The sequence below is a fragment of the Peromyscus leucopus genome, chromosome 9 (genome assembly GCF_004664715.2).
Source record: "Peromyscus leucopus breed LL Stock chromosome 9, UCI_PerLeu_2.1, whole genome shotgun sequence".
In the NCBI taxonomy this organism is placed as follows: domain Eukaryota; kingdom Metazoa; phylum Chordata; class Mammalia; order Rodentia; family Cricetidae; genus Peromyscus; species Peromyscus leucopus.
The window spans coordinates 100,636,299-100,663,688 of NC_051070.1; the positions used below are offsets into that span (position 1 = coordinate 100,636,299).

Sequence of the window (27,390 nt, forward strand, 5' to 3'; positions counted from 1 at the left end):
GAGGGTTGGCTGCGGGCCGGTTGAAGAACAGGTGCACCTCATCGCCCGGGCTCGCCGAGCAGCCACTGAGCATCGCCGCGCGCCGGGTTAGGCGAGCGGCTGCCAGGCTGGCCCCCTGTGTCGGAATGCCGCTTGCCGGCGCCGGGCATCCCGTGGCTGCCCGCCCGGGCCCCTGAGGGCGACGTGAGGCTCTGAGGTGGGGGCAGCGGCGGCGCGGCCAGGCGCCCCAGGGAGCGGGCCGGGCGCGGCGCCCCGAGGATGCCGGCGAGGCTGAAGTGCACACAGGCGGCGGGCAGCATCCGCGGCAGCATCAGCATCAGCATCCACGGCAGCATCAGCATCAGCGGCAGCATCAGCACCATCAGCAGTCGGGGACCCCGGCGCGCAGGAGGCAGCTAGGCGGGCTGCAGACGCGCCCCGCCGCTCCCTGACCGGCCCGGCGGCGCCGGGGCCGGTCTCGCCCCTCTTCCGAGCTCCTCGCCGCCCCCTCCCCGGCCCGCGTCCCCTCCCCCGTCCTCTCCTCCCCGCCCGCCGCCCGCCTCTCGGGGGGAGGGGCGTGGGGGCAGGGAGCCGATTTGCATGCGGCCGCCGCGGCCGCTGCCTGCGCCGGAGCCCGCCGCCGCCGGAGCCCGCGCCCGCGCCCGCGCCCGGCCCGCGCGGCCCCATGCCTCTGGCGCGGCCCTCGGGGGGCGAAGGTGAAGACCGGCTCCTAGGATGAGTGAAGGGGCGGCCGCTGCCTCGCCACCTGGTGCCGCTTCGGCAGCCGCCGCCTCGGCCGAGGAGGGCACCGCGGCGGCTGCGGCGGCGGCGGCGGCGGGCGGGGGCCCGGACGGCGGCGGAGAAGGGGCGGCCGAGCCCCCCCGGGAGTTACGCTGTAGCGACTGCATCGTGTGGAACCGGCAGCAGACGTGGTTGTGCGTGGTGCCTCTGTTCATCGGCTTCATCGGCCTTGGGCTCAGCCTCATGCTGCTTAAATGGATCGTGGTGGGCTCCGTCAAGGAGTACGTGCCCACGGACCTGGTGGACTCCAAGGGAATGGGCCAGGACCCCTTTTTCCTCTCCAAGCCCAGCTCTTTCCCCAAGGCTATGGAAACCACCACTACGACCACTTCCACCATGTCCCCCGCCACCCCCTCCGCCGGCGGCGCCGCCTCCTCCAGGACGCCTAACCGGATTAGCACCCGCTTTACCACCATCACGCGGGCTCCCACTCGCTTCCCTGGGCACCGGGTGCCCATCCGGGCTAGCCCGCGCTCTACCACGGCACGGAACACTGCGGCCCCCCCGACGGTCCTGTCCACCACGGCTCCTTTCTTCAGTAGCAGTACGCCAGGCTCCAGACCCCCGATGCCAGGAGCCCCTAGTACGCAGGCAATGCCTTCCTGGCCCACTGCGGCGTATGCTACCTCCTCCTACCTCCACGATTCCACTCCCTCCTGGACCCTGTCACCCTTTCAGGATGCTGCGGCCGCCTCTTCCTCCTCACCCTCTACCACCTCCTCCACTACCACCACCCCAGAAACTAGCACCAGCCCCAAATTTCGTAAGTAGACTCCTCGTCTCAGCTGTGATTTACTGCCGAGTTTCTTTCTGCCTTCTGGCTCTCTTTTCTCCTGGTTGCCACTTCCCCAATACCCGGTTTGGGGCAGAGTGTGAGGCTATGGTTAAAAATGGCCTCAAGGGGGCCAAAGGTGTGGGTCTCTGCTGTGTCTGTGTGCGGAGTAGGGGTGTCAGGCAATTGAAGGATATCTCCAGAGCTGGGGCTCCTACTTCAGTGGGTCCCAAATGAGAATAGACTCTTGACTCCCTTCAAAGGGTTAAGGCGAGTGCAAATCCTCCTCACTGCAGACTTGAGAGTGAGCCCAGGTTGTGTTCCCCATAGTGGCCTGGAGAGGGATGAGACTGTTCCTGGAGCACCCAACCCTTCCCGCCCTCCTGTGGGAAGCTTTTCTAAGCACAGCCAAAACTGGCCTATGATAGCCCACAAAGGGAAGTTATGACCAGTGTGGGGGTGAAGATCGGATGCAGGTATTTGTTAGTGATGTCCTTAGGATGTTGTTGTCGACTCTCCCAGCATCCCTGCTGGGGCAGCGACTGGGAAGGGTTAATTAGAAGCCATTGGGAGAGGTAGGGAAATGAGGCGCTCCCAGATGGACCCCTCCCCTCAACCTGTCCCTGGCCATTGCCAGGTGTGGAAATTGCATCTGAGGCCACTGGAGTGAGTTAACTGCAAGGAAATGCAATGGGAACGCTGCAGAGCTGCGGCCCCCAGGGTCCTGGAGAAGGAAGGTTTTTTTTCTTCCTTTTTTTTTTTTTTAAATCTGTGCCAAGCCTTTGCTTTTGTTCCTTTCCCAGAGGGGTGAGGGGTGCAAACCTGGTCTCTTCCTCACGCCCTGTAGATGATGAACAGACTAGGACCCGGCTTAGTACAATGTCCAAGCTCTTTGTAACATGTCACCCTTTGGGTATAGCATTTCAGTCGGTGCCAGTAGCGGCCAGTGTACCCCCTAGACATGATCGCTTTCTGTTTAGAACTGTAAGCTTTCTATTTTTATGAACATTGCAGGTAACTAATTGACCTCCACCCCACCCTCTCCGCTTAGTGAACAGAAATCCCAGGAACCTTCTGTTTGTGCCTGAGGATTCGGATCAGAAAACACTTGTGCAACCTGTGAAGGTTATTCAGGACAACCCCCCAGTATGTCGGTTCAAGTTCCAAGTGAAGCCATTCTAAAAAAGAAAAAAGAAAGAAAGGAAGAAAGATAGAAAGAGGGGGGAAAGAAAGAAAAGAAAAGGAACGATCTGGATATGTTGTCTTTAGTATTCATGTTTTGAGCTGTAACATCTGGGCAAAAGAAAAAGTGTTCCTCACTGCTCAGTGTTGGTAGGAATATAATGGTTCTTTTCAGTTGTGTTAATTTTTTATTTCCCTGACTCCTGATCTTACCTAGGGTGTTATTTAACATTTGTGACTTTTTTTTTTTAATGTAGTGTACTTGTAAGTAAGGGCCGGAGATGGAGACTTTTGCTCTTACACTGCTTTAGAAAACTGCATCTATCCCTAGATGGTCAGTGGGAGACAGGAAGGCAAAGAGAAGGAAGCTTTCTGCCACAACCTAGAAAGGCAGTTCTTGCAGCTTCCCCCTGCTTTGCTTGAAGTGGTGATTTCTGAGAGCACATTTTCCAGAGGAGGGAGGGTGCTCTGGCTCCTTTCAACAAATCTAGCTTGAGTGTTGTAGCCGGATAAAGGACTGGTGGTGCTTGTGAGTACATTCACTGCACTAAAATAGGTTCCTCTCTGTATGTTGAAGACCTTAGAATTTTCATGTTCTGAAGCAGTTGATATGAATAATGGATTGTGACTCTACTTCACCTCCCCCCTCTTGGTGGGGGTGCTGTGGGGATCACAGTGGAGGCATTTCCCTGTCCTTTCTATATTGATTTCCTACCCTCCATTCTGAGGCGGTCTTTAAAGAAGAGCCCAAGGTAATTATTTCTGCCCCTCCATGATCTTGTTCTACATTCAGCAGAAGAGAATGGATGGCAGCCTGTTTAATAAGTCATGATTATTGACAGGACTCTGAGCCTCAAGGAAAAGAGGTGGGGACTCTGTAAAGGGTCTTGGTGCTTGCATAGACGTGTAAGCAGTGTTTGTTTCATTTGTAACTAGGGTCCAGCTCTTTCTATGTCTGAAATCCTTAAAAGAGGATTGAGTAAAGAGATAAAAATGCAAGCATGCAGATTTAGTAGTTAATGGCCTGGTTTAGCTTTCCCAAGAAGAGCATTTTAATGAAAGGAATATGTGGTTTCCATACAAGGTGAGTTTAAATAGGTAGGCTGTATAGTAATTCAAAGGATGAACAGTTTATTCTTTTCATCTAAGATTTTTGGCTGATTAAAAAGGTGGGAAATATTTCATTTGTGGGATTATCAGCATTGCTATAGTAGGCTGAGTTATGGCCCAAGTAGCTGTCATTCAAATTGTTCACTTGTTTTGGTTATGGCATTAAAGTTCCCAGATAACAAATTTGTTTGTTCACATCACTTATCTCTAAACTTTAGTAGGTTTGTTTTTCCCTTTGCTCCCCACCCCCACTGTTCAGAATGATTATCCTGGCTTCTTTTGTAGCACCTGAAGGCAGTTAAGGACGATGCCCTGTCTTTGTGAGACGAACCCACGTATTCCTCAATGGCCAGGATCTTGGCTTTTTGAACAGAGCGTTTCAAGACTTAGAGGATGAATACATTTGTGTTCAATTTTGGCAATGTGATGGCTGCTATCTGAAAAATCATCATAGCTCTTTGAGTAGAAGCTTGTTTACTGAGAAAGATAACGAGTGTTCACTGGCCAAAGGATAACAGGACTTAAAAAAGATATCTTGTTATTCACAGTATTTGCTATGTGAAAGGCTCATTTTTGATGTGGAATTGAGGGAAAAAATAAGACTGATCTTAAACAGCAAGTAAACAAAGAGAGTTTGGCATTTGATTCTTATTTTTCTGTCCTCATCCCTTTAACCTCAGGGGTCCCAAACTTCCCTGCAACTCTAGAACTTCTTATCTTTTCAGTGACACAGAGCAATTCTTTCCTTCAGACTCCTGAAAACAAATACCTTAAACACACTGCTACGGTAGAGTTTAATACAATACTTCTGAAAACATTTTGTAGCCGTGGTATAAATTAATAAATTTCTTTGAGCCAAAAGAGACTATGCACTACAGATAGAGAGGAGTAGTTTTGTAAAATGTACAAACACTTTCCCTTTGATGGAAGTTGGAATTGTTTCTTCCGATTTCAAACGTGCCTATATTGTACTGCCAATGCAAACTGAGGTTGTTCTGGACTCTTGGAATTCTTTTACTTAGCAGAAAGCATCTTTAACAGGTGGGAGAAAGAAAGCCTGAGCCACCAGTGAAGTTCAAACCAAGTGCAGCTGTTAATGGTTCGTTCTTGCAGTGGTCTTTGAATGGTTCTATAGTGAATTTTCATGAATAAGATCACAAGTATTAAATAGTATACATAGGGAAAGAATTTGAAGATAATATGTCCTATTGGTGTTTGAACATGACATGTAGGTGGTTTTAATTTACTTACCTAATTAAATAAAGCTCTACCAAATCATATTAATTGTGATTTTAAAGGAGCCATTGCTGATGTCAGTTGTTTGCTTATTTTTCTTCTCAGCCTCTTCAGTCTTGCAATGAGAGTGCTCAGTGGCTTTATGAGCAGCCTCAGGTGGGACTGATTAAAAAGTTAAGCCTGTATCTTATGTTCTGGCTACAAGGGTCAAGGCCTTCAGCCGAATCCTAGCAGAGAAGGTACTGACTTCATAAATGCATGGTGACCCAAATGGGAGGACTCAGAACTCAAGATCAATGTTTCTTATGAAATAGAATTGAATTTATTTTTCATATAAGCTTGTGTTGCATTCTGAATATGTTTTTATTTTCTTTGTCATTATTGCAGGATTATATGGCTTCTCTGCTTCTGTCTACTATACTGTGTTTTGTGGTTCTAACCAGAAATAAAACAATAGCAATATTAGTGTGGGGATAAGCGTAGCTTTTCCAGACTGCTTTGTAGGCTCTTTTGATTTCAGTCTTACTTCATTGAGAGCAAGTAGTTTAAGCATGCCTCCCTGGTTTTAGAGAACTGTGGTAAGGGGTTGAAAGTGATTTTGCTAGTGGAGAATGTCTTTAAGGCTTGATTTGCAAGTATAGCCACCTATTTGTTTTTTTTGTGTGTGTGTGTGTGTGTGTGTGAGCGCGCGCGCACGCGTGCTGTCTCTTAAGTAGACTTCCAAAGCTACACACTGTTTACTTGCAAACTTGTGAGGAAGGAAATAAACCAAAATCAAAATCAACAGCAAGCAAGTTGGCTTGTGGCACTCTCTGTTACTGAAGAACTCAGGTTCTCTAATATGACTGTGAACCACATCAGAAGTCCTGGTACAGATTTTAAATCAATGCTGTCCCCACAGAGCCAGTGTGTGTGTGTGTGTGTGTGTGTGTGTGTGTGTGTGTGTGTGTGTGTGTGTGTAGAAGTTACCTTTCCATCTGGATTTTCCAACCCTACTTCTGGTTACACCACAATGAAACAAAAGATGGCTTATGACCTATTATAGAAATTCTTTTCTCAAATCTTCATATCTAGAGTCAAAGCATAGCTCAATATTCTATCAGGGATGCTGAAATGAAAGATGAAAATTGGCCATGAAATAAATAAAAGCAAAGGGTGAGACATAAATGTAAGTCTTTAAAATGCATTTGAATCACTTCTGGATAGAAATGAAATTCATTTCAATCTGGCTGTATCTTCAGAGTTGCGTGTTGGGAAAGAACAACACTGTGTTGCCTTTAAAAACAGTATTAGCCAATTTTGAGCCCCTAGATATTCTACTCATCCTTACCTGGGAACATGCCCTGTAGACCCCTGCACCCAAGTAAAAGCAAAGAGGAAGGACCCAATCTGCACGGGGCTCATCTATGGTTGATAGAAGGTCTGCATAGGCTTTCCTTACTCTCCTAACTGTCAATCAAAATGGTAGTGTGCATACAGTTAGGCTTTCCATTTCTTCATTCTTCCAGACTATTTCATTCACTCCTACACCTCTTGCCCCTTACTGTAGTGAAGAATATTTCTAATAGGCTCTTAACTTATGTTTATTGTTCAGATCTTTATGCCTTTATTATGGTATAGATACTACTCATTGTAGGAAATTGTCTTAAATATCTACATTTAACTCAATGACATTTCAAGTTGTTTTTTAGTGCTCTCTGTGTGTGTTTGTGTGTGTTTTGGTCTTTTCTTCTAAATTTTTACTTGACATTTTCATACATTTGTATACTTTAAATATCTTTCCCTTCAGTACAGCGTATTGGACTTTCTTAGTTGATTTAGGAAGTTAAAACATCTCTTTTATATATAATTGAACTGTTAACTGTTTTAGTGCTTTAGAAATTTATCTAAAATACTGATAGGATATTCCTGACTATTGTTCTAACTTATATTGGCTTATATAACATTAATTTTGATAGCATTTATTTGACTCAGCATTGCAATTGTACAATTAAATATAAGTATTATATACTTTTATGTATTTTCAGAACTTATGTGATATATTTTATCTTTCATATTCATTTATTAAACATTTACTATGAAGCCTTATGTGTTGTTTGTTGATTTTAGAAAATTTATAGAAGTCATTGCTTAGAAAGGAGACAGTTTTTCAGTTGTGGTGGCACATCCTTTAACTCCCAACATTCAGGGGGAAGAGATCTCTGTGAGTTTGAATCTGTGTAAGTTGGAAGCCACTTTGCTCCACATAGAGAGCTCCATGCCAGGACTATAGAGAAAGACCCTGTTTCAAAAAATAAATAAAAAATAAAAGGAAGGAAGGAAGGAAGGAAGGAAGAAAGGAAGGAAGAAAGGAAGGAAGGAGACAATTAAACAATATGCATTCATTCCTCCCATATACTAATTGGGGCCATGTTTATTCTTGAATATGTATCCACTTATTTAAGAATAGTGTGTGTTTCCAAAGGATCTCTCACTAATTACTGGTTTCTTTTTAAGTCATTAGTGAAGAAGTTGGATCAGGTGGTACACACTTGGAATCTTATCCTCTTTGAGGTCAAGGCAGGAGCATAAGTTTAAAAGCCAGCCTGAACTTTGCAAGATCTGGTCTCAAAACCTAAATACAAAACAAGACACAACAAAGGACATTAGGGAAGGAATTTATAGGCAAATGATTTTCACAGACACTGTAATATCTTCCCTGGTAATCTTTTAAAGCTTTATTCCTTGCCCATCTGATTTCAGGTAATTTCTTTCCTTAAAATAAATAACCTCACCTTTTGGAGTTTCTTCAAAACATTCAACTACAATTTAATCGAAACTACAATTACCTAGCATTTCCACAATTATGTATCATTGGCCTGCACAATATTTAGCTAAATTGCATAATTGTTATAATGCTGGCATAGAGAAATTTGTTACCCCAACCAAGTTGGTAAAATAAAAATTCACCTGACAGCTGTGGAGTTGTGTGGGTAGTCATGAGGCTGACCTTTCCACCTTGTCAGAGTCTGTGTGCCTCTCTGAAGGTGGTAAGAGGCAGCTAGGTAACTAATTATATGGAAAATCAATGTTTTTAGAAGGTGACAATCATTGGAACCAAAATAGAGATGCTTATAATCAACAATGATGACAACAATGACAGCCACAAACACCATATCTTTGTTTTTTATATTAAGGAACTGTACAACTTAAAACACCGATTCATTCTCTTATAACTTAAAGTCCCCCTCATGATATTGTGAGGGTGATCATCATAGTCTAACTCTACACAACTCCTATAAAACACTCTACTGCTTCTGTATCAAGGCAGAATTGCAATTTTCATGTATCAACACACTAGTCACTTCACTGAATTGAAATATTGGAGCTTGTTTGCTGTCCTGTATCTTTTGGATCTCTGCATGCACAGGAAGAGGTGGTATGGGAGCATCTGCCTCACTGATTGTTCAGAAACAGGAGCCCACCATTTCTAATCCATTGCCTGTTAGGTTCCTATTAATTTGGACACAAGTTTAATACAGAGAGGAGCTGAAGTTTGGGAGAAAATGAGTAAGACTATAGATGATCTGCAAGTCTGAAACACACAGTGATCTTGACATCAAAAGACACAGTGCTCCAGGGATCCATTTTGTGCCATTCCTACACAGTCCTGTTGCCACCAGCTCCTTAAAGTTTAGACAGAATTTAAGTGGAAGTAGGGAAGATTTCCATTGTGTTCTGTTCCCATCTTAGCAGTTACTATAAATGAGGTTCCAGAGGATTAACAAGTTTATTTCTCCATGAAAGACCTCTCTTAGATATGTGTCTATACTGGAGAACCTTAATATTATTTTTGAAAGTATCTGTTATGAAGTCTGTCTGTTGGAAACTCCTTCCTCACTTATTGTTGTTGTTATAAGTTTTACTATTTTGAGAAAGGCTAGCCACTGTTCATAATCACAGGTTGCTATTCTTGGGCATAAAAAGGGTCAGTCAGAAACAGTTCTTCAAAACTGAATTCTGAATTAAGTTTAATTACAGAAATTTAGCAGTGTCCACAGTTAAGATTTGTCTTCTTGACAATTTCTGGAAGATATACACACACCCTAGATGCAACATAGGTCAAAAGAACAGTTTGTTTATTTCTTTGTCTATTTTAAAAGAATCTATACAATTACATTAGCATCAATATGCCATAGGATTATGAGAGTAGCAATATCTTATTCAAATCTTCTAATAAGAATTGTTAAACAGACTAGTCTGCCTCCCAAGATCATCTTCCCACGACTACACACAGCCTAAAATATGATCTCCCATGCAAATTAACATAGTTTAATAGTTCTCTACTAGAGAAAACTACAATATCACAATCACCATCATTTTGGGTCACATTTACTGCAGTTCTGTATGACGTCTCTCTTTGAGCTGTGGGAGGATTGTTCGTTCACAGGATCCCACTCTTGGAAGAAATTTGAGGCTTAGGTAACAATGGAAAGGAGAGTAGCCATGTGGAGTCTTCTGTGAGCCAAGAGAGTATGGGTTACTTTGGCATTCTTTATTTGGCTTTTTTTTAAAATGATAGATTCAGATATCCTTAGTGCATTCATCTGCGTAATGAACTGGTGGTCCTATGATATGATTGGGACATGTTTATGTTGAAAAGGTTTTTTTTTTTTTGTTTTTTTTTTGTTTTTTTTTTGTTTTTTTTTTGTTTTTTTTTTTTTGTTTTGTTTTGTTTTGTTTTTGAGATAGGGTTTCTCTGTGTAGCTTTGGAGCCTTTCCTGGAACCCACTCTATAGCCCAGGCTGGCCTTGAACTCACAGAGATCCACCTGCCTCTGGCTCCCGAGTTTTGGTGGTGATCAGGAATATAGAAGGAGTGCTTGATTGGTAAATGATGGGGTACCAGGAAATACCTGAGTCCCAAAATACAAGGTGACCACCATCAACTGTCCAGAAGTTCAAAGAGGAATAATGATGAGACATGACATTTATCAAAAGACTTGGCAAAGCAGACCCACTCATTACTTTGTTATTTCTTAGCTTTGTATCAGGGGTCTTTTTTATTCTATCCAAAGAATATTCTATTGGATAAATTGAAATATGATTGAAATAGTTGATTATGTAAAACTTATAAAAATTACAGAATGGTTGGAGATAAAGCTCAGTGGTAGAATGTTTATAGAGTGCTTGACTAGTCTGCACATGGCCCCCAGTTTAATCATTGCTAATACAGATACATATACACATATATAAAAATGGAAACTAGAAATTTAGTAAGTTTGTATTATAATCTTTGAATAGCCATTCTGGAAGCTAGGGGCGGTATTATGTTAGGAAACTTTACTATCAAAACCCAAGATGACATGAGTAAAATGCGTAAATCTCATAGACAGAGAATGACAGATCAGTCACAGAGAAGTGGGGCAGGATGCTTGTTGACACCCATAGGAGGCCAAAGGGCAGTGGGGGGAAGGAACGGGAGGTGAGGAAGGAGGGGAAACTGGGGTTGGGATATAAAGTGAATGAATAAATTTAATTAAAAAAAGAAATAGGGCAGGGAAATTCCTTGCACAAATTTTTAGTTAAGGAAAAACTGATGTTGGCATGCCGGTAAACTCAATTCTATTAGTAAAAAAAGATAATGATGTGAATAATTATTTATAATAAATGCTGTCTTTTATTTGAATCATGCTAACTGAATTTTTGGTATAATACTCTGTTTTCATATTTAATTACTGATGAATGAATAGTCAGAATCAATATGAGAATTCTCCCTTTCACAAATGAGTATTGTTTACCAGTATTATTATACTAGCTTCCAGCAATGTTTATGTTGGGTTGTTCTTATAACTGTTGATAGGTAATGTATTAAATATTTTATAAACCAATGAATTAATTGTAGTTTATATTAAAACTGAGTAGATTACATTTTTTAAATATCCATGGAAGAAGTTGAGCAGATTAAAGCAAGAATATATTTATATTTGCACAAGAAATCAGTATCTGAATTGTCTCACACTCAAGTGAATCTAAAAATAAATCACAATATATATAGTGGGTATAATTTTTCAAAAAGCAGACTTTTCAAGTAGGTACTTGGTCATAGGTAAACTTTGAGGTCTGTTAAATATTTGGTACTTCAATGCTTCATGTTAAGTTATATATAGTTTAGGTTAAGTAAAAAATGTTAGAAAATAAATTTTTATTTTCATAACGGTGTTGTCATAAAGCCATTAGATTCGGTTTTTAATTATCTTAATTTAGGAAGTTAGAAAATGTAAAATGTTTATTATTATTATTATTTTTACCTAAAACTAATGGTAGAAAATTAAATAAGATGTCAATTTCATTAAGCTTTATAGATTTAAAAATAAGTTTAATATTTAATAACCAAATTTAAAGGAACCATTTTAAGCATTAGTATGTATTTCTAGTTTTTTTTTTTTTTTTTTTTTTTTTTTTTTTTTTTTTTTTTTTTTTTTTTTTTTTTGGTTTTTCGAGACAGGGTTTCTCTGTGTAGCTTTGCGCCTTTCCTGGAGCTCACTTGGTAGCCCAGGCTGGCCTCGAACTCACAGAGATCCGCCTGGCTCTGCCTCCCAAGTGCTGGGATTAAAGGCGTGCGCCACCAACGCCCGGCGTATTTCTAGTTTATTATACTGAATCTAGTTATTATACTGTGCTTGTCTATATTTTCTACATTTTAGTTAATGGCCATATGTTATTTCTGCAATCACAAGTGGTTAAGCTGTTGAAGAAGAAAAGAATAATCCTCACAAATTAGTTTGATTTGGGGGCATTATTGGTGCTGCTTCTGTGTAGACTCTTCACTTTTTTTTTTCTCCTTTACATCTGTGTTTCAAATGGTGGTGTCAGCATGAAGGAGTTGACTGAGTTGAGGCCCTGCTGGGAACCGTATTTTCCTTTGCTCTCACCTAAAAGCTCTGTGGTTTAACCTACCCTTCCTCTTTTAGGGACAGGGACAAGTATGAACATTTAGTGAGTCATTAATGACTTTTGCAATCTGCAGATATTCATCAGTATCATTATTTTCATGGATGTAAGTAGCCAATAGAAGCTAGAAAGTCACATGTTTGTTATTTGCACATTTGGTCTATGTTAAGGATGAGATGAAAATGTTAGTGTTGGGTCTCAGAGGACTCATGCCAGATGAAGTGAGTTATTTACTAAGGACGGTAAACCACTCTCAGAATCCCCTGACTAGATAGCTGAACTACAGATAGACGCGCTACATGGACTAGGAGCAAAAAATAGTGATTTGTAGGCAACAAAAGATAAGTTGTGTTCGAAGTCCCACAAAGAGCTCAGAGACATGATGAGGAACAAAAAGAACTGGAATGGAAATGTGACACTACTTATATGTTTGACTAGGAGAAGTCAAGATATTGATTATCTTTAGAGAGTAAGGAGATTAGCCCCATTGCTAACATTTTGCATTTTATTTTGGGTGCTGGTTACAGGGGGCATTTAATTAAATAAAATGTATTCATATGCATCCCTTTGACCCATACACTTTTTACATAAATCATCACAAATTTCAAATATAAAAGAGGTCTTATTATTTTTTTTAGAACATTCCTGTGGCTTTTACCAATTCACACTACCAGAGTGGTGAGCTGGGCTTAAGAGTTTTCCCATTTGTAGACCCTGGACCATAACTACAGTTCCCTAGAGTCCACAAGATACAAAGACAGTCTTCCTGGCTTTATTTTCAAGATCTGGGCTGAGGGGATACTCCATGCAGGTAGCCACATTCCTTTCTGATTTAAGCCTTTCTGAATGGATATCCTGTATTTAAGTCAAACTTAGCTTCATTTATAACAGAGGTGCTTCTGAAACAGTGTAAGTTACATATTTGTCACATATATCTCTAAAACCATTAGTGTGCTCTGATAGTGCCTTTATTCCAGCTCTGCAAATAAAGATGAATAATATGCAAGTGTTCTAATTTGTATCCCATTACTGTGATGAAATACTTGGACCAACTTGGGTAGGAAAGGGTTTATTAGGCTTACACTTCCAGGTCATGAGTCATCATTGAGGGAAGTCAGAGCAGGAACTAAACCAGGAACTTGAAACAGAACTCATGGAGTAGTGCTGCTTACTCTCTGGCTTCCACTCAGCTAGCTTTCTCAAACAGTCAAGGTCAGTTGTCTGTTGATGGTACAGTCCAGGCCACAGTGTACTGGACCCTCCCACATCAATCATCAACCAAGAAGGTCTCATTTAGACATGGTCATAGGCCAGTCTGATCAAGTTCTTCCTAGATGATTTTAAGTTGTGTCAGGTTGACATTATAAACTGTCATGGATAAGAAAGCCAATTCACTATTTACACCTGTGATTTTGCTGAGAAACAGAATATATGTATGAGAGAATGCATAATCTCTGAAGTATGTTTCCAACATGAAAGCATATTAGACCATTTCAGAAACGAGTCATTAGTGCTGACAAAAGTATTTGTTAGGGAGAATTTCCTTTCAACAGAGAACTACAGAAGTGAGGGCAAGGGAAGAAACTGGTAATAAATAAAGACAGAGCTCTGCAGTACCTGCACTGTAGAAACAGTCCCTCTCTCCGGCAAGACTGAAGGATATAGTTCTCCTCAGTAGGTTCTTTATGGTGAACAAAGTAGTTGACATTACTAATTTTAGTTGTTGGTATGTAAATACACAGATGCATGCAGTTCTCTCATCTAGTATATGAGCCCTCTAGAAAGCCATGAGCCAGCCTCACATTGCACAGACTTCATCATCTCTCCGTCCTCCCACATGATGAGTGCAGCCTGGGAATCAAAACCAGCATTCCTTTTGAATGCCATGCAACATCAGCATTTGATTTCCAGAGGTGCTAAGTGGGCTCTGGAAAGAGGATTCCAGGTAGAATAAGAAAGTCTGTGTATGTGTTCCAATCAGTTCACACAGGAGGCTTTGCCTCTGTGAAGTTGGAACACAGTCACAGGTTAATTTAGGTGAAGTCATGCAATCAGGGGCTCCCTCTTGTTATTCTCCTAGTATCTCCTCTTGCAAATTTTTAGATATTCGAAAGCTGTTATTTTGGGTTAAATCTAGGGCTGTGTTAATGTGACTGTAGATAAACTAAACATCCTTGAAACACAGCAATTCTACTGCTTCATGTGGCACTTTTAAGCAGTAGTGGAGTGCAGTCAATCCTTAACCATATCTTGCACAGATCAGAACCATGTCTTTTGAGAAATTTGCAGCAAGTTAGCTTTGGGGAATCTTTAGAATGTCCTGCCCATGGAGACCTGGCACCTGCTGAAAATATCAGAGGTAATGTTACTTCCTTGCCTCACTTCGGGCTGTGGCCTCCCTAGTTCCTCTCCATGATGAGAAGCCACTCTAAGGAAAGGCAAGGCTGCTTTGTCACTTCTCCAGAGGTGTTAGGGTAAATGTTAAATTAGCAGTGATAGCAAAGGTATCCCTTCTATATTTCTCATGGACATCAAAATTTTTAATATGCCAATGGACATATACTGGTATTATTTGCTTAGATATTTTCAGTTTATCTTATTGACATAAATAAAAGCAAATCTTAGTTATTTGTGCATGGTTTTGTGCATTTAGCCAGATGAGAATTGTTTTGGAGAGGAAGGTAGGGAAGGAGATCTGGGTTTCAGCGGAATCCTTATTGAGTCTGTGTTTCTCCTTCATCCTTCTGCAGTACCATGCTGAGGCTCATCATTTTAGTGTGAGCAACTCTGAGTAATTTATGATAAATAATGAAATGCTCTTTCTTGTCATGGTCTACAAATGGCTGAGTGCTATAAAAGTCTGAGCAGTACCATTACATCTAAATGACTAGATAATACACAGATGTTAACCTTGAAGAGAAGAGGTTAATGACCATGATGCTTTCGAAACAGCCTTACCTAGTCTTTTCTCATGGATTTCTGTATACAATATAGACAAAGGACTGGTGCCTAAATTATTCTTTCTATAATGAAATCATGAATCTTTCTGCTAGTTATATAGGCTAGAAACAATAGTGGTTTGAAGAGATGGAGATGTACCACTGACTGAATGGATTTTCACAGGTGGTGGATGCTAGCACGCCACAATATATACATTTTGTTTGGGCATTTTTACTGAAATGGGCAAATTTACTGAAATTTGTCTTAAAAAGCACACGGAATAAATTTTAACAGACTTAAGCTCTAGAGATATCTGATTTTTTTTAATCAAAATTAACTTTTATCATGATGTTTATATTGTGTCTCATCCTTATTTTCAAGATTGGAGCCAATCCAAATGTAAGCAACTGCAACAGGCACCTCTCGTCTCCCTGGTCCTTTACAGTGTGTTTCATACAGTTTTGGAATGTTCACAATAAATGCCTACTCTCTTCATCTTGGTTGCCATAAAATACCTGTGTATCTAAGTGCTAGGATATGAAGACTTTAATTGCTCACTACAGACTGTCTTTATGCACTGCACCCCATTGTGAAAATTGAATTAAATTGCTGGTCCATGAGCTCTTTATGCTGAAATGAGAATCTCTACACATTCAAACCATGGAAGAGGTGATCTCTGGCTACTGATACTTTTAAACTAAAAAACTCCACTGAATTTTAGCACTGATTTTCTCACATTTCCCCCAGAATTATCACTTTGCCAAATACAATATCCTGTTCCCCCAGTAGAACAGCTTCGATTCCCCACATATCAGCTGTAAGGTATGAATTGAATTGCTTTGAAATAGATCACATTTTCAGAGGAGTGCTCTAGCTGTCCTCTCAATTTCTTTTCACTTCTGTGCTGAGAAGTCCACTTTAATCTTCAATTATTAGTTACATGCAATCAAGTGAACCTCTTGACCTTCACCAAAGAGAGGTGCTTTCATGCCAGGAAAGTTGGGTGGTCGGATGCTTGAGAATATTTTTGACTCCAGTTCAAGAAAGGTTGCTACCATTTATTAGAGGAGAGAGATTCAAAGAAGAAAGATGATTCCCTAAAAGTACTGTATGGATCTGCTTCCTGATCATGTGCCTCCCATAAGATTTGGGAAGGGTGGCTAAGAAGCAGTATGGCCACTTTTGGGTATCTGAGAAGGGGTTCAGAGGAAGAAATGCTGATGCTACAGGTGTATGGCTTCATTTCCACTTGGCTTGCTACCAATTTCTCTGAAACCAGGAGCCACACATTCCAGTGAACTTGAGGGAGTCATTTCAGCAAATCTAGGATTTCCTCAGAGCTTATCAGTTCTTCACAGAGAGCTTAATATTTGTCACATCTGCATCTGCATCTGCATTCTTCAGTACTACTGAGAGGTGTAGGAGTGCATTGGAGAAGGAGGAAGCAATGAAGGCACATTGGGAAGGCTGACCCAGGCTGGGGAAAGCAGTCTCAGAACTGGTTGTCTGAGACTTGGTAAATGGATTGGTTTCAGGTTTTCTGCTTCTTCTAGAAATGAATTTGTTGGACAATATGTTCCTCGTCCGAGTCTCTGTGGCAGACATTCCAAAAGTCGAGCTTCTATGGCTGGGATTAAAGTTTTCATCATTCTAACAATTTTGATTCTACCTGTTCTCTTTCCCAAGCCTTCCTCCCTCCCCCTTATGTCTCTGTTCATGTGTTTTTGTTTCTAGTATATTGCTAATGGGATATGTGGGGGAGATCGCACTACTGTCCCTGATTTGATGTGTTTACTTGTTTACAACCCTAAAAAACAAACAAACAGACAAATAAAAAAACCTCCCCTTACACATTACACACAGGGTTTCATGCTCACATGCTTTCATGCTTGCCAAGACAAAGTGTGTGTGTGTGTGTGTGTGTGTGTGTGTGTGTGTGTGTGTGTGAGAGAGAGAGAGAGAGAGAGAGAGAGAGAGAGAGAGAGAGAGAGAGAGAGAGAGAGAGAGATTGATTGATTATAAAAACAAGAATATGAAGAGGCGACCTGAAGGAATTACTACCCCAAGCTAGCTGATTTCTTTGGAAGTTTTTATAAGTTCTTCTAATTCTAGATATAATTCTGCCAGATCCTCATAATTCAATAAATTTCTGATTACTTTATTTTACTGTGTTACAAGTAGAACAGAAGACATAGAAACAGATTTTCTTGAGTCACTATTATGAATATTTCTTTTTGTGTTTTGTGGGAGTCAGGTCTTTCCTTTAAACCTAGGTCCTCAGACTTGGCAGCAGGAGTCTTTAATTACTGAATTTCCTCATTGGTCCCTAATTCAAATTCTTCTCAGAGTATCAAAAGGACCATTGTCACTCAACCTGTGGTCTGCATGTTGTGTATCATCAGCCACAGAACAAAGCCTGTCCAAACAGTTTCAAGAGGGTCCTAAAGGTATTCTTCACGAGTCTCTAGTCACAGATGAGAGGGGACCTTGCTAGCTACCTTTAGGTGATGGTGTTGTGTTGTTCTCTTATTCTTTTGGACTGAAGCCTTAGCATTATCCAAGCCTCTTTTGTAGCCCGGGAAAGTGTAGGCACAAGTGAGTCTAGAAGTATTAAAACTACCCTGTGTAATTCAATGACAAAGGTTTTCACCTCAAGCCCAGGAGTACTATGGGCAGAAGGAAGGCTCTGTCAGCAGGAAAGTGCTAACAGGCAGCTGTTCTTAACTAAGTGATCTCTATAGTGCTTAGCTCAGGTTGCCAGCACAAAATTCCACAGACTCAGACTGGATGACCTAGACAGTAAACATTCATTTTCTCTCTTCTGTAGGTTATAAATCCAAGGATTTTGGAGGCTATGTTTTTTTTTTTCTTCCTGATCTATCTTTTTAGCTTGATGTATCCACTCGTGATCTTTTTCTTTGTGTATGCTTTGGTTGTCTTTGTATGTCAAAGTTCCTCTTTTTGGAGAAACATCTGTGTGATTGGATTAGGCTCAGTTCACTTTAATTTGATCACCTCTCATCCTTTCTCCAAAAGGTAGTTACATTTTGAAGTACTGGGCTTTGGAATAAGAATGAAGAAGTGTAATTCAGTCTATAACAGTGGCTCAAACACACAGAAGCACATGAATCAAAAAAATTTCAAACAGTCTGCAAGTCTTAAATTGCAGCTTTCTCAGTGGGCAGACCAGTTCCCATGTTTCCAAGATATGCGGAGTGCTCTGATATCTGGGTGGTTTGCCTTTCGCCATTTCTTCTCTGAGGTGTGGGCATGGAACAAGGCAAAGGGTTCAGCTCCCAAGAAGTATGGTCTCTCTGCTCTGCATCTGAGTCTGTGACAGCTTTTGCCTCCAGCAGCTGCAGTCTAATGCTATTCCAACTAATAAGTACCATGGAAACCCAGTGTGCTCCAGGGGTGGTGGAGAGGTGGGTGAACATCAAATCACCAAGTGACACTGGCTTTTCAAATGTCACTTTATAAAAATAGAATTGCTTGAGAGAGCAGGGCCATGCCAGCCTTTCAGTTCCTGACTATGGCACCTGTGCTACTTTGCTTACATTTGTCTCTATGACAAGCAGGGAGAGTCCATGTTTTCATTATTGGCACTATAGTCGCCCCCCACATACATCTCTGATTCCCTTATTTTCAAATTCTATCTTTTGTTTCTAATGTGTTTTTTCTCCAGGTTGCACCATTTTTTATGATTGAGAGGTATTATTTTGATATGAATGTTTTATACTATTAAAAAATAAACCCATGTATCTTACATCACAGATAAATAAATAAAATCACAGACCCAGATGTATATAAGGCTGTATATTATGATTTGGTCTAGGTATCTTCTGTTCTTTTAAAAACTCAGCTACCCAAAAGGAACCCCTAACAAATTTAGAAAACTGTTTTTACATACTCTTTATTACTGATCTTAATATTTTTGTTTGGGTTCTACTCCTCGATGTTATTATCTACTAGTTGGGTTGAAAATCAGCTGCTAGCCTTGGAATACAGGAACAATGATCAATTTTCATTTAATCCTGGTTTATCTGTCATGATGTGAGTGTAGACAAATGGTGTGTGAATGAGCACTACAGAAGGATTCACATGTGGACCCTCAGGAACTGAGAGGTCAATGCACATTTTGCCTTTTATGAGAACCTGATCTTGGTGACCTTAGCCTTCATGAAACTCAATTTCCTGATTTATAGAGATGGTTGCTGTAAATTCCATAGCTGTTTAAGGATTTTATCAAATAAGGGCTAGCACAGGTTAATAACTTAGATATTGGAATTTGTTTTGGGCTGTGTAAGAACTAGGAAACTGAGACCATTCCAGTGGCTGAATATTACTGTGTGTCATGGGCCCATTCCAAAACTTAAATTGGGAGCTAGATTTAATCTTAAATGCTAACTACTATGTGTAGAAACTGCTGATTTAAACACGTTCATGCTAGAAAGCACTGTTGAAAGGAAGAGAATGATGCTGTGAAAATTTAAATTTCACAATGATGTTGAATAGAAAAAAAATTTCCATTTCCAGGCATCTGGGCCTGAATTTCTCAGCCTTCAAGGAAGGCAGAGAGGCAGACTCAGCCAGTATGCCCTTTCTGTGTGATTGCCCTTGAAGTGTGGTATGCACAGTTTGATACTGAACTCGATGTCAATCTCTGATGTCTCAATTTCTGACACAGTAAAAACAACAGAAGAGAGAAGAGCCTGCAAAGCCTGAAGGACCATCTCTATCATTTTCTTGACATCCTATATCATGCTGTTTCTCCTCAGGATGGCTGTTTTTAAGAAGTGATTTTCAGTGTTGAGTAGAGAATACTTTTTTTCTTTTTTGAAGTATGTGTATCTTACAAAATGTATCTTGATAGATTGGGCAAACTATTAATCAAGATTTCATATGCTGGAATGGGAAGAAAGATGATTTATCATGTCAGTAAAAGCTAAAATTTATCTCATAGACTCTTTCTGATCTCTCTTCATTTCCCTCTTTTTCATAATTAAAAAAAAACCCAAGATGGTAGGGAATTTAATCTTCTAAAGATGAAAATTTAGAACTTTGTTTTCTTCTGTTTATATTGCAACACTGTGACAAACAACTTTTATTATGACTTAAGCCAGAATGAACCTGTTCAGATAAGTGGGGGACAGAAGCAACCATGCTTCATCCCTCTTCCAAACAGCCTGTCTCAGGACCCTTCAGTGCCAGATATTTATTAACTGCCCACTATTTCCCAAGAGCAGTTTTAGGCATCCAGGAAAAGGGATCCGGTAACGATGAAGACTGATTTAGGCATTGTTGGCCTAGAGCTTACTTACATGCTAGTGAAGAAGTCCATGAGAAAAATCATTTCTGCCATTAAGAAACTGACATTGATAAAAGGCTAACATGTTTGAATATGTGCATGTGTGGGAAGTTCTCCCTGAGTTTGTCATAGTATTGAGTCCCAAAAGACTAGGGACAGCTAGACACAGGAGTATCTTAGACACAGAGACACCAGAACAAGAAAGAGGAATCCAAGGAAATGGAGGTTCAGAAGACAGCTAGTGAAGTGCTTGAAATGTAAGCACGAAGCCTCACTTTGACTCTCTAAAACCCACATAGAAAGCTGGCATAAATATGTATTTTTCTATAATACCAATGCTGGGGAAGCAGAGACAGGGCAACCCGGGTAGTTTTCTGTCATGCCAGTGCACCCAAATATGTAAGCTCCAGGTACAGGGAAAGACTGGACTGTCTCAAAAATTAAGTTGGAGAGTCACAGAAGATGCCTATCATTGGTCTCTGGCCTACACACACACACACACACACACACACACACACACACACACGCATACAAGTCTGCATACACACACCCACAGGGATGTCTGTACACACATACATACACAAGGATTAAAAGGCTTAGAGGCAGCGTAGTGGAAAGTGCAGTAGAGGTTAGATGAAGCAGGTCTCAGAGTGAACTTGGACTTGGTTTGTGTTATACTGGAAAGCCACAAGGGCTTATGTAGGAAATGGTGCAGGTGTTGTGTCATGTACATTCTAATGGCCATGCAAATGTAAACGCCCAGGGGACCTGACAACTGAGACTAAAATGAAGGCCTATGGTGGGACTGGAGCTTGATTAGACTGGGCATTCCCTAAGTGTAAGCCAAAGAATTTACACAAGATGAGCAACAAGAATAATGGGTCCCAATTCTCTTCTATATTTTTGTCCTGAATCAGAGGTGTGGGGAATGGTGTCACCATTAACTGAGACAAGAGGGGTGGGATCTGCAGGGTTTGTGAAAGAAGGATGGAAGAGTTGTCTTAAGTACCAACCCAGTGCTCTTCTTGCTTATTATGTGATCAAGAGGACATTTTCAGGAAGATAGTTCAGTATAATGTAGAATTCACTCACAAAACACAGTGTTGAAAGGAGTGTTGGCACAGAGAGAGCCCCTTCAATACTGAAAACTAGTACCAGCAAAGACAGACCTCTCAGAACCTAGGCGAGAAGCTTGTAGGTACAGGATGCTGAGTGTGTTAACAGCCCATGCCAACACCACATTCATGCTGAATCACATGGCAAAAATGGGAAAAAATACCCTCAAACACAGACCTCACTTAAGAGCTTGTTTGGGAAGTTAGAGTGGCAGGCCTAAATAGTTTTTTCAAATTCTCTAGGTGATTATAATGTATTTCCAGGATAGTGGGCGGCTGAGTAGAAATAGAGGAAAGCATAAAATGCTGAAAATGTTAAAGTGATGGAGATTCAACCAGAGAATGGCACAGCCCTCTTTATTTGCAGACGGGGAAAAAAAAGTGAGTAAAGTCCAAGTGTTATTGTTGCCTGGAGGATAGAAATCATCTGCCACAAACTGGCATCAACTCCAGAAGAGTGAAACCAGCCAGGACTCAATTTATTCTCCACCATTGATATGATGGGGGAAGAGTAAGGACTTGTGCCTCAAGTGAGAAGGTTAGGACTTTTCAGGAAATTTCCTGCAGACAAGACATTTGTTCAGGCTGAAATCAGGCTGCCAAGGCAACTGTCTGATTCTGAGCTCTCCCTGTGTCCAGAGTTGGCAAAATCTGCTAACTGGACAAGATAATTTGTAGAAAATTCAAATTTCCTGTCTCTGACAAGTGGGCAATCATTTTCCTATGATACCCAGCACTGGTAAAGATCTCTTTGTGCAAGGGCATTTATCAAAGTAATCTCTGTTTTCTAAGAAGAGTTTTCTATTCTATCAGCAGAACAAATCATTTCTTAAAAACCATAGCCTAGGGGAATGCTTATTCTATAATGAAGTATAAAAGGAGGCTTCAGATTATATTCTAAATCTGTAACTATGATGAATACTTTAAGATACAATGTGATGGGAGTATAGCTAACTTTAATTCTTTTAGATATTCCAACTTGAATTTGATTTTCTCTCATTTTAAAATTTCTTAGCTTTTCATAGAGTTCAGATTGCTGTGATTTTAGTAAGAGGAGTTGAAATGTCAGTTGACAAGAGATTGATTAATAAATTCTTAACTTTAGTAAAGTTTAATTATGGGTTTTATTATTTGATTCTCCAAAGTTTGAAAGAGACTGTCTCCCTCTTAGAGATGTTTTATGAATTGAATAGCAGGTGATAATCAAGTTGTGTGATCCTTGGTCTGTGCTCGAATTCCTCCACTATCATTCCACTGTTAACTTAATTCTGAAGAATGCACTTTAGTCCATGACAGTTCTAATCTTCATCCAATGTTTCATTAGTTTAAGTAGAAAAATAAAATGGAAAAATGTGGAACTAAGCATTTTTGTCACTTGGTGTGAACTATCATCCTAGAACAATGAACTGTGCTTGGATATTTGTCGTGGTGATTGTAAGCTATACTTGATTTAAGCCAAGAAGAGGAGACAAAATGGTTATTGGTATTTTATTAGCCAAGGAGTGAACACCATTTCAAACCTGGAAGTAATGGGGATGTTCATGGAGTCACAGGGAATGGCCTACACTAATTAAAAAGGGAAGCCACTGGAGAGGGTGTGTGTTCTGTCCTGTGCTTGCTAGTTTTCAATGGGATTGTGTTTTCTGCAACTGTTGCAGCCATCCTGAGACCATGAAGCTTCTAGCATAGATGAAGGGCCTCTTCCTTGATGATTATGTGGAGTTGGGGAAGTAACCAGAGAAATGAACACTGGGTTTTCCCCCAAAAAATAGAACAATGGGAAAAGATTTACCATGTAACTGTTTTAAACATTTATGAAATCATTTATTTTTATCATACATTTCCCCATAAAAATGGCTGGCTTGTATATTACATACTTGTAAGTTCCTTCAGAAATCAAAGCAAATGAAATTGCAAGAGCCAGTGGACCCTACACAAACACACTGTGAGTCACAGGTTTGCAGAACTCGGGGTTCAGGGTTGATACCCTCAGTTTTCTCAAAGCATACCAAAAGTTCCCTCTGATCAGGGTGAGATTGTCAAGTGGACTCTGACTGCCTCTGTCATGGAAAGTTCAGTTAGCTAAAGCCCTAGGAAATGCTCAAGATTTACAACTTGATAACATAGAAATGCTTAATTTAAATTAGACTTCTATATGTTTGTGTAGCATTTGAGGCCTCATTAAGCAGATCTGGCTGCCATTCAAGGAAATGTTACAAATGATAGGTATGTTCCTTGGATCATTTGAGAAAGTGCTGTGTAAATAGGAAATTGCGCAGGACATCAGCTGTTATTCCTTCTCAGTACCAATGAAGCTCAGGCATACTGGAGTTAGATATGGTGGTCGTTCATGATGATAGAAAGTATGGCATTTTTTCCCCTTTTATTTTATTTTACAATACCATTCAGTTCTACATATCAGCCACAGATTCCCTTGTTCTCCCCCCTCCTGCCCCCCCTTCCCCCCAGCCAACCCCCCATTCCCACCTCCTCCAGGGCAAAGCCTCCCTCCAGGACTGAGATCAACCTGGTAGACTCAGTCCAGGCAGGTCCAGTCCCCTCATCCCAGACTGAGCCAAGCGTCCCTGAATAAGCCCCAGGTTTCAAACAGCCAACTCATGCAATGAGCACAGGACCCGGCACCACTGCCTAGATGCCTCCCAAACAGATCAAGCTGATCAACTGTCTCACCTATTCAAAGGGCCTGATCCAGTTGGGGGTCCCTCAGCCTTTGGTTCATAGTTCATGTGTTTCCATTCATTTTAAAAACAGCTTTGGTTAAATTCTTTCCCTTTGGGTTTATAAGCCTTTTATTGATTTTTAACATGTTATTCGTCAGTGATGAGAAAAACAAATGAACCCACATAACACTGATGAAAATGAAATGCTTACTGGATCTCCCTGGCCAGATCAAGAGCTGGAGGATAAAATCTGGGGTGGGTTGGTATGAATGAGTAAGAAGGAAAGGTACAGGTTTAGGATTGCAATATAGAACATCTTAGGCACCTTCTTGACTTTGTTGCTGGAGTCTAGGGCAGATGCTGAGAGAGTACATTTAGTTCTGCCTCTCTACTTCTTGGACAGCTGATAAACCCTATTCTTTAGCCAGCACCTCCCTGAACTTCCAGTACTGGGAGGAAAGAAAGAAAATGATGAGCAAGAACTGGATTTTGGTCACTATTCCTTACAGAGGCTTTATAGCCATCAAATATCTATTCCATGTTTGTGGGAATGTCAACACTGGGCAGAAAACATTAAGTGAATCTTTAACAAATCCAAGTAATTATGAATTTCAAGTAAGATTTCTGGATGTGGGAAAGTATGGTCTGTTTAAAACATCATGTGCTTTTTACAGAAAGATCATAGAACTTGCTTAGTTGTCATATACTGGATCACTCTTTTCACTTACATATTATAATAACACTCTCTGTATCTCTGTCTCTTTGTGTCTGTCTGTCTGTCTGTCTGTCTCTCTCTCTCTCTCTCTCTCTCTCTCTGTGTCTGTGTGTGTGTGTGTGTGTGTGTGTGTGTGTGTGTGTGTGTGTATCTATAGAAATAGGAATGGTTAGGTCACTTTCACAGTGAAGCTAGGTTTCAGACACCAGTAAGTGTAACTCCTGCATCTAAGTGGATTTTCATAACTTGCATTATGTTCTACATATTTTGTGAATTATTTCACTGATCTCTATGAGACTGATGTCACAGGACACTTTGGAATTTCTCTTTCCTTAATCACATGCATGTTAAAGCCCTAAGATCAAGATTTCTTTTCTGAAGGAATTGGAATGAGGACTTGGTGGAAGTGATGCAAGGGACTTGGATATCCAGGTTACAGAGGTAAAGGTACCCTAGTTTGGGCTGAATATACTCACTGTGATTCATACCATGGAATGTTACTCCAAACTTGTGAAAGAAGGAGACATTGGATGTAATTGTGTCATGAAGGGAGAGCCCCTCATAGTGAAATTAGCTTCATCAGAAGAAGGAACACAGGCTTATTTCTTCTTTCTACTTTTGATCATGTGAGAATACAAGAAATAGACAGCTACCCACAGACCAGTCTTAGATCTGTGACTGGGGCTTGATCTCAGAATTTCCCAGCCCCTGGAGCCTGGAGACATAACTGTTTGCTCTTTATACTATCCAGTATTTAATACATTTTTTGTAGGCATCTATGATAAGATACCTGGCTTGCTCACTGAGCGCTTGATTGAAAATAGGACAGAAAGTTGACATGTGGCCCCAGGATGGAGAGAACACGAGTCAGGTGATGGCAGCCACTACTTCTCTGGCTTTAAAATCTTTGGCATTGTAGTTAATTCTACTTTTATCTTCCTAAAAGAAATCAATGGGAATGATGCCCTTGCATGTGTATGATTGTGAGCCTCTTCCAAGTCCTACTTGTGGGATTTACTCAGCACCTCCACCAATTCCTGATAGAGTCCAGTAGGATAGGCGTTCTCATTTTCTCCATTTCACTGGAAGGAACATGAAGTGGGATTAGTTAAGTAGCTTGGCCAATGTATTCCCACTGGTGATGAGAGAAGGCCTCATTTTGTAACCAGATCACAATTTAAATGTCTTTCCTCCATTGAACATTTCCTCCATTTACATTCAAAAATAGCCCCAAAGATATTTGACCTAAATATTCTATAGCACACAGGAAATGTATTGGCTTACTTAAAAAAAAAAGAGTAAAAAAAGTTTTTAGTTTTCTTCTAGACTCAGCACCCTACCCTCCAGGCATGTGTTTACCACCTGCCGTGCAGGTGCAAGGCATGTAATTATATCTTAAAATCATTTCCAGATACGCTAGGAACAGTGATAGGACCAGCTGTGTTTCTCATAAAAGATTAGGCACAAGTCATGTCTGTGCGTTTCCTCTATACTAACTCGTGAGTGCCCAAGCACCGGGTTAACATGATAAAGGAAAACAAAATTAAATAAGCTAGTGTAAACACAGCTCAACAGACTTCTAGAAGGGAGATAAATGTTGCATGGAGACATCCATTGTAGCCAAATTGCTGTCGTTACTATTTCTGTTTGAATAATAGTGGTTAGTATTAGTTGAAAGCTAGAAGTGTGCTGAGAATCTGTATATCACAAGGCCAGGAGGGCATGCCTTCCAACACTCCAGTAAACCGATCTGGAGAATTTCAGGCACCAGGGCTTGGCTGCCTCATTAGCTATCTCCAAAAGGCCTTGCTGAAGTAGTGCAAATCATTGCTGTTTCAGGGCAATGGTGCAGAGTGAAGGAAAACAAACATGTTCAACTGCTTTGTGTTTTTCCATGTTAAAATCTAAAGATGGATACAAAATCATTCAAGGATTCCAACAGAGAACTGAGCCTCACTTTAAATATTCACATTAGAGATCAGTGCTACCCAGGAGACGTTAATGGTGGACAACAACCTGCTATCTATCTTTGAGTCTCCAGGATGCATCTTTATAATTATGGTTACATGGTTGGCCATGCATTTACATCCTCTAGGAATGTGAGTTTGAGAGAAGTCTGGTGGGCTTCCTTGTTGAAATCACTGAGAGCAATGACTGCCAGTCTCTGCTTGATTTCAGTGACAAGACCGCTCAGTCTCCTTAGACCTTCCCTTCAATTTGCAGACAGTGCTCAATATTGTAAAACCTCATATTCTTAACCCAATCCTACCTTCAATGCATGTTTATTGTTCCCCTACTTGGAGCCAAAAGGGGAACTTGAAGCTGTGCCAGCAGACTCCAGATCTTTTTCTCTCTAGACAAACCCAGTAGCTTCATCTAATTTATCTTCATGAAAGCTGGGCTTCATGTTCCCTTGCTGTATATTGGTTGCTGTTTTGGGGAATGGAACTCTCAAGCCTTCCTTTTTAACAGCTGAATTTTTGTGAAGTCATCTTTTCAGAGCCCAAGGTTTCTCATCTATAAGATCATCATGTATCCTTGTACCTACCTAAGTGGGTTATTGTATAAACACATGTTCTTTATCTTAAAGATCAATGCCTTGAAAATCTGCTACTAAAA

The 27,390-nt window shown here is 40.8% G+C and overlaps 1 protein-coding gene across 9 annotated transcripts in view; it reads left to right on the plus strand.

Annotated features, from left to right (window-relative positions):
* The first annotated feature begins 572 nt into the window (after positions 1-572).
* The window catches only part of Nrg3 (neuregulin 3), a 1,038,176-nt gene continuing 1,011,358 nt past the window's right edge, over positions 573-27,390 (plus strand). For all 9 annotated transcript variants that reach the window (XM_028883033.2, XM_028883038.2, XM_028883035.2 and 6 more), the window contains exon 1: positions 573-1,543. In XM_028883033.2, coding sequence (XP_028738866.1) covers positions 715-1,543 — 829 coding nt within the window. In that variant the 5' untranslated portion in view covers positions 573-714. The remainder of the gene's footprint in view (positions 1,544-27,390) is intronic.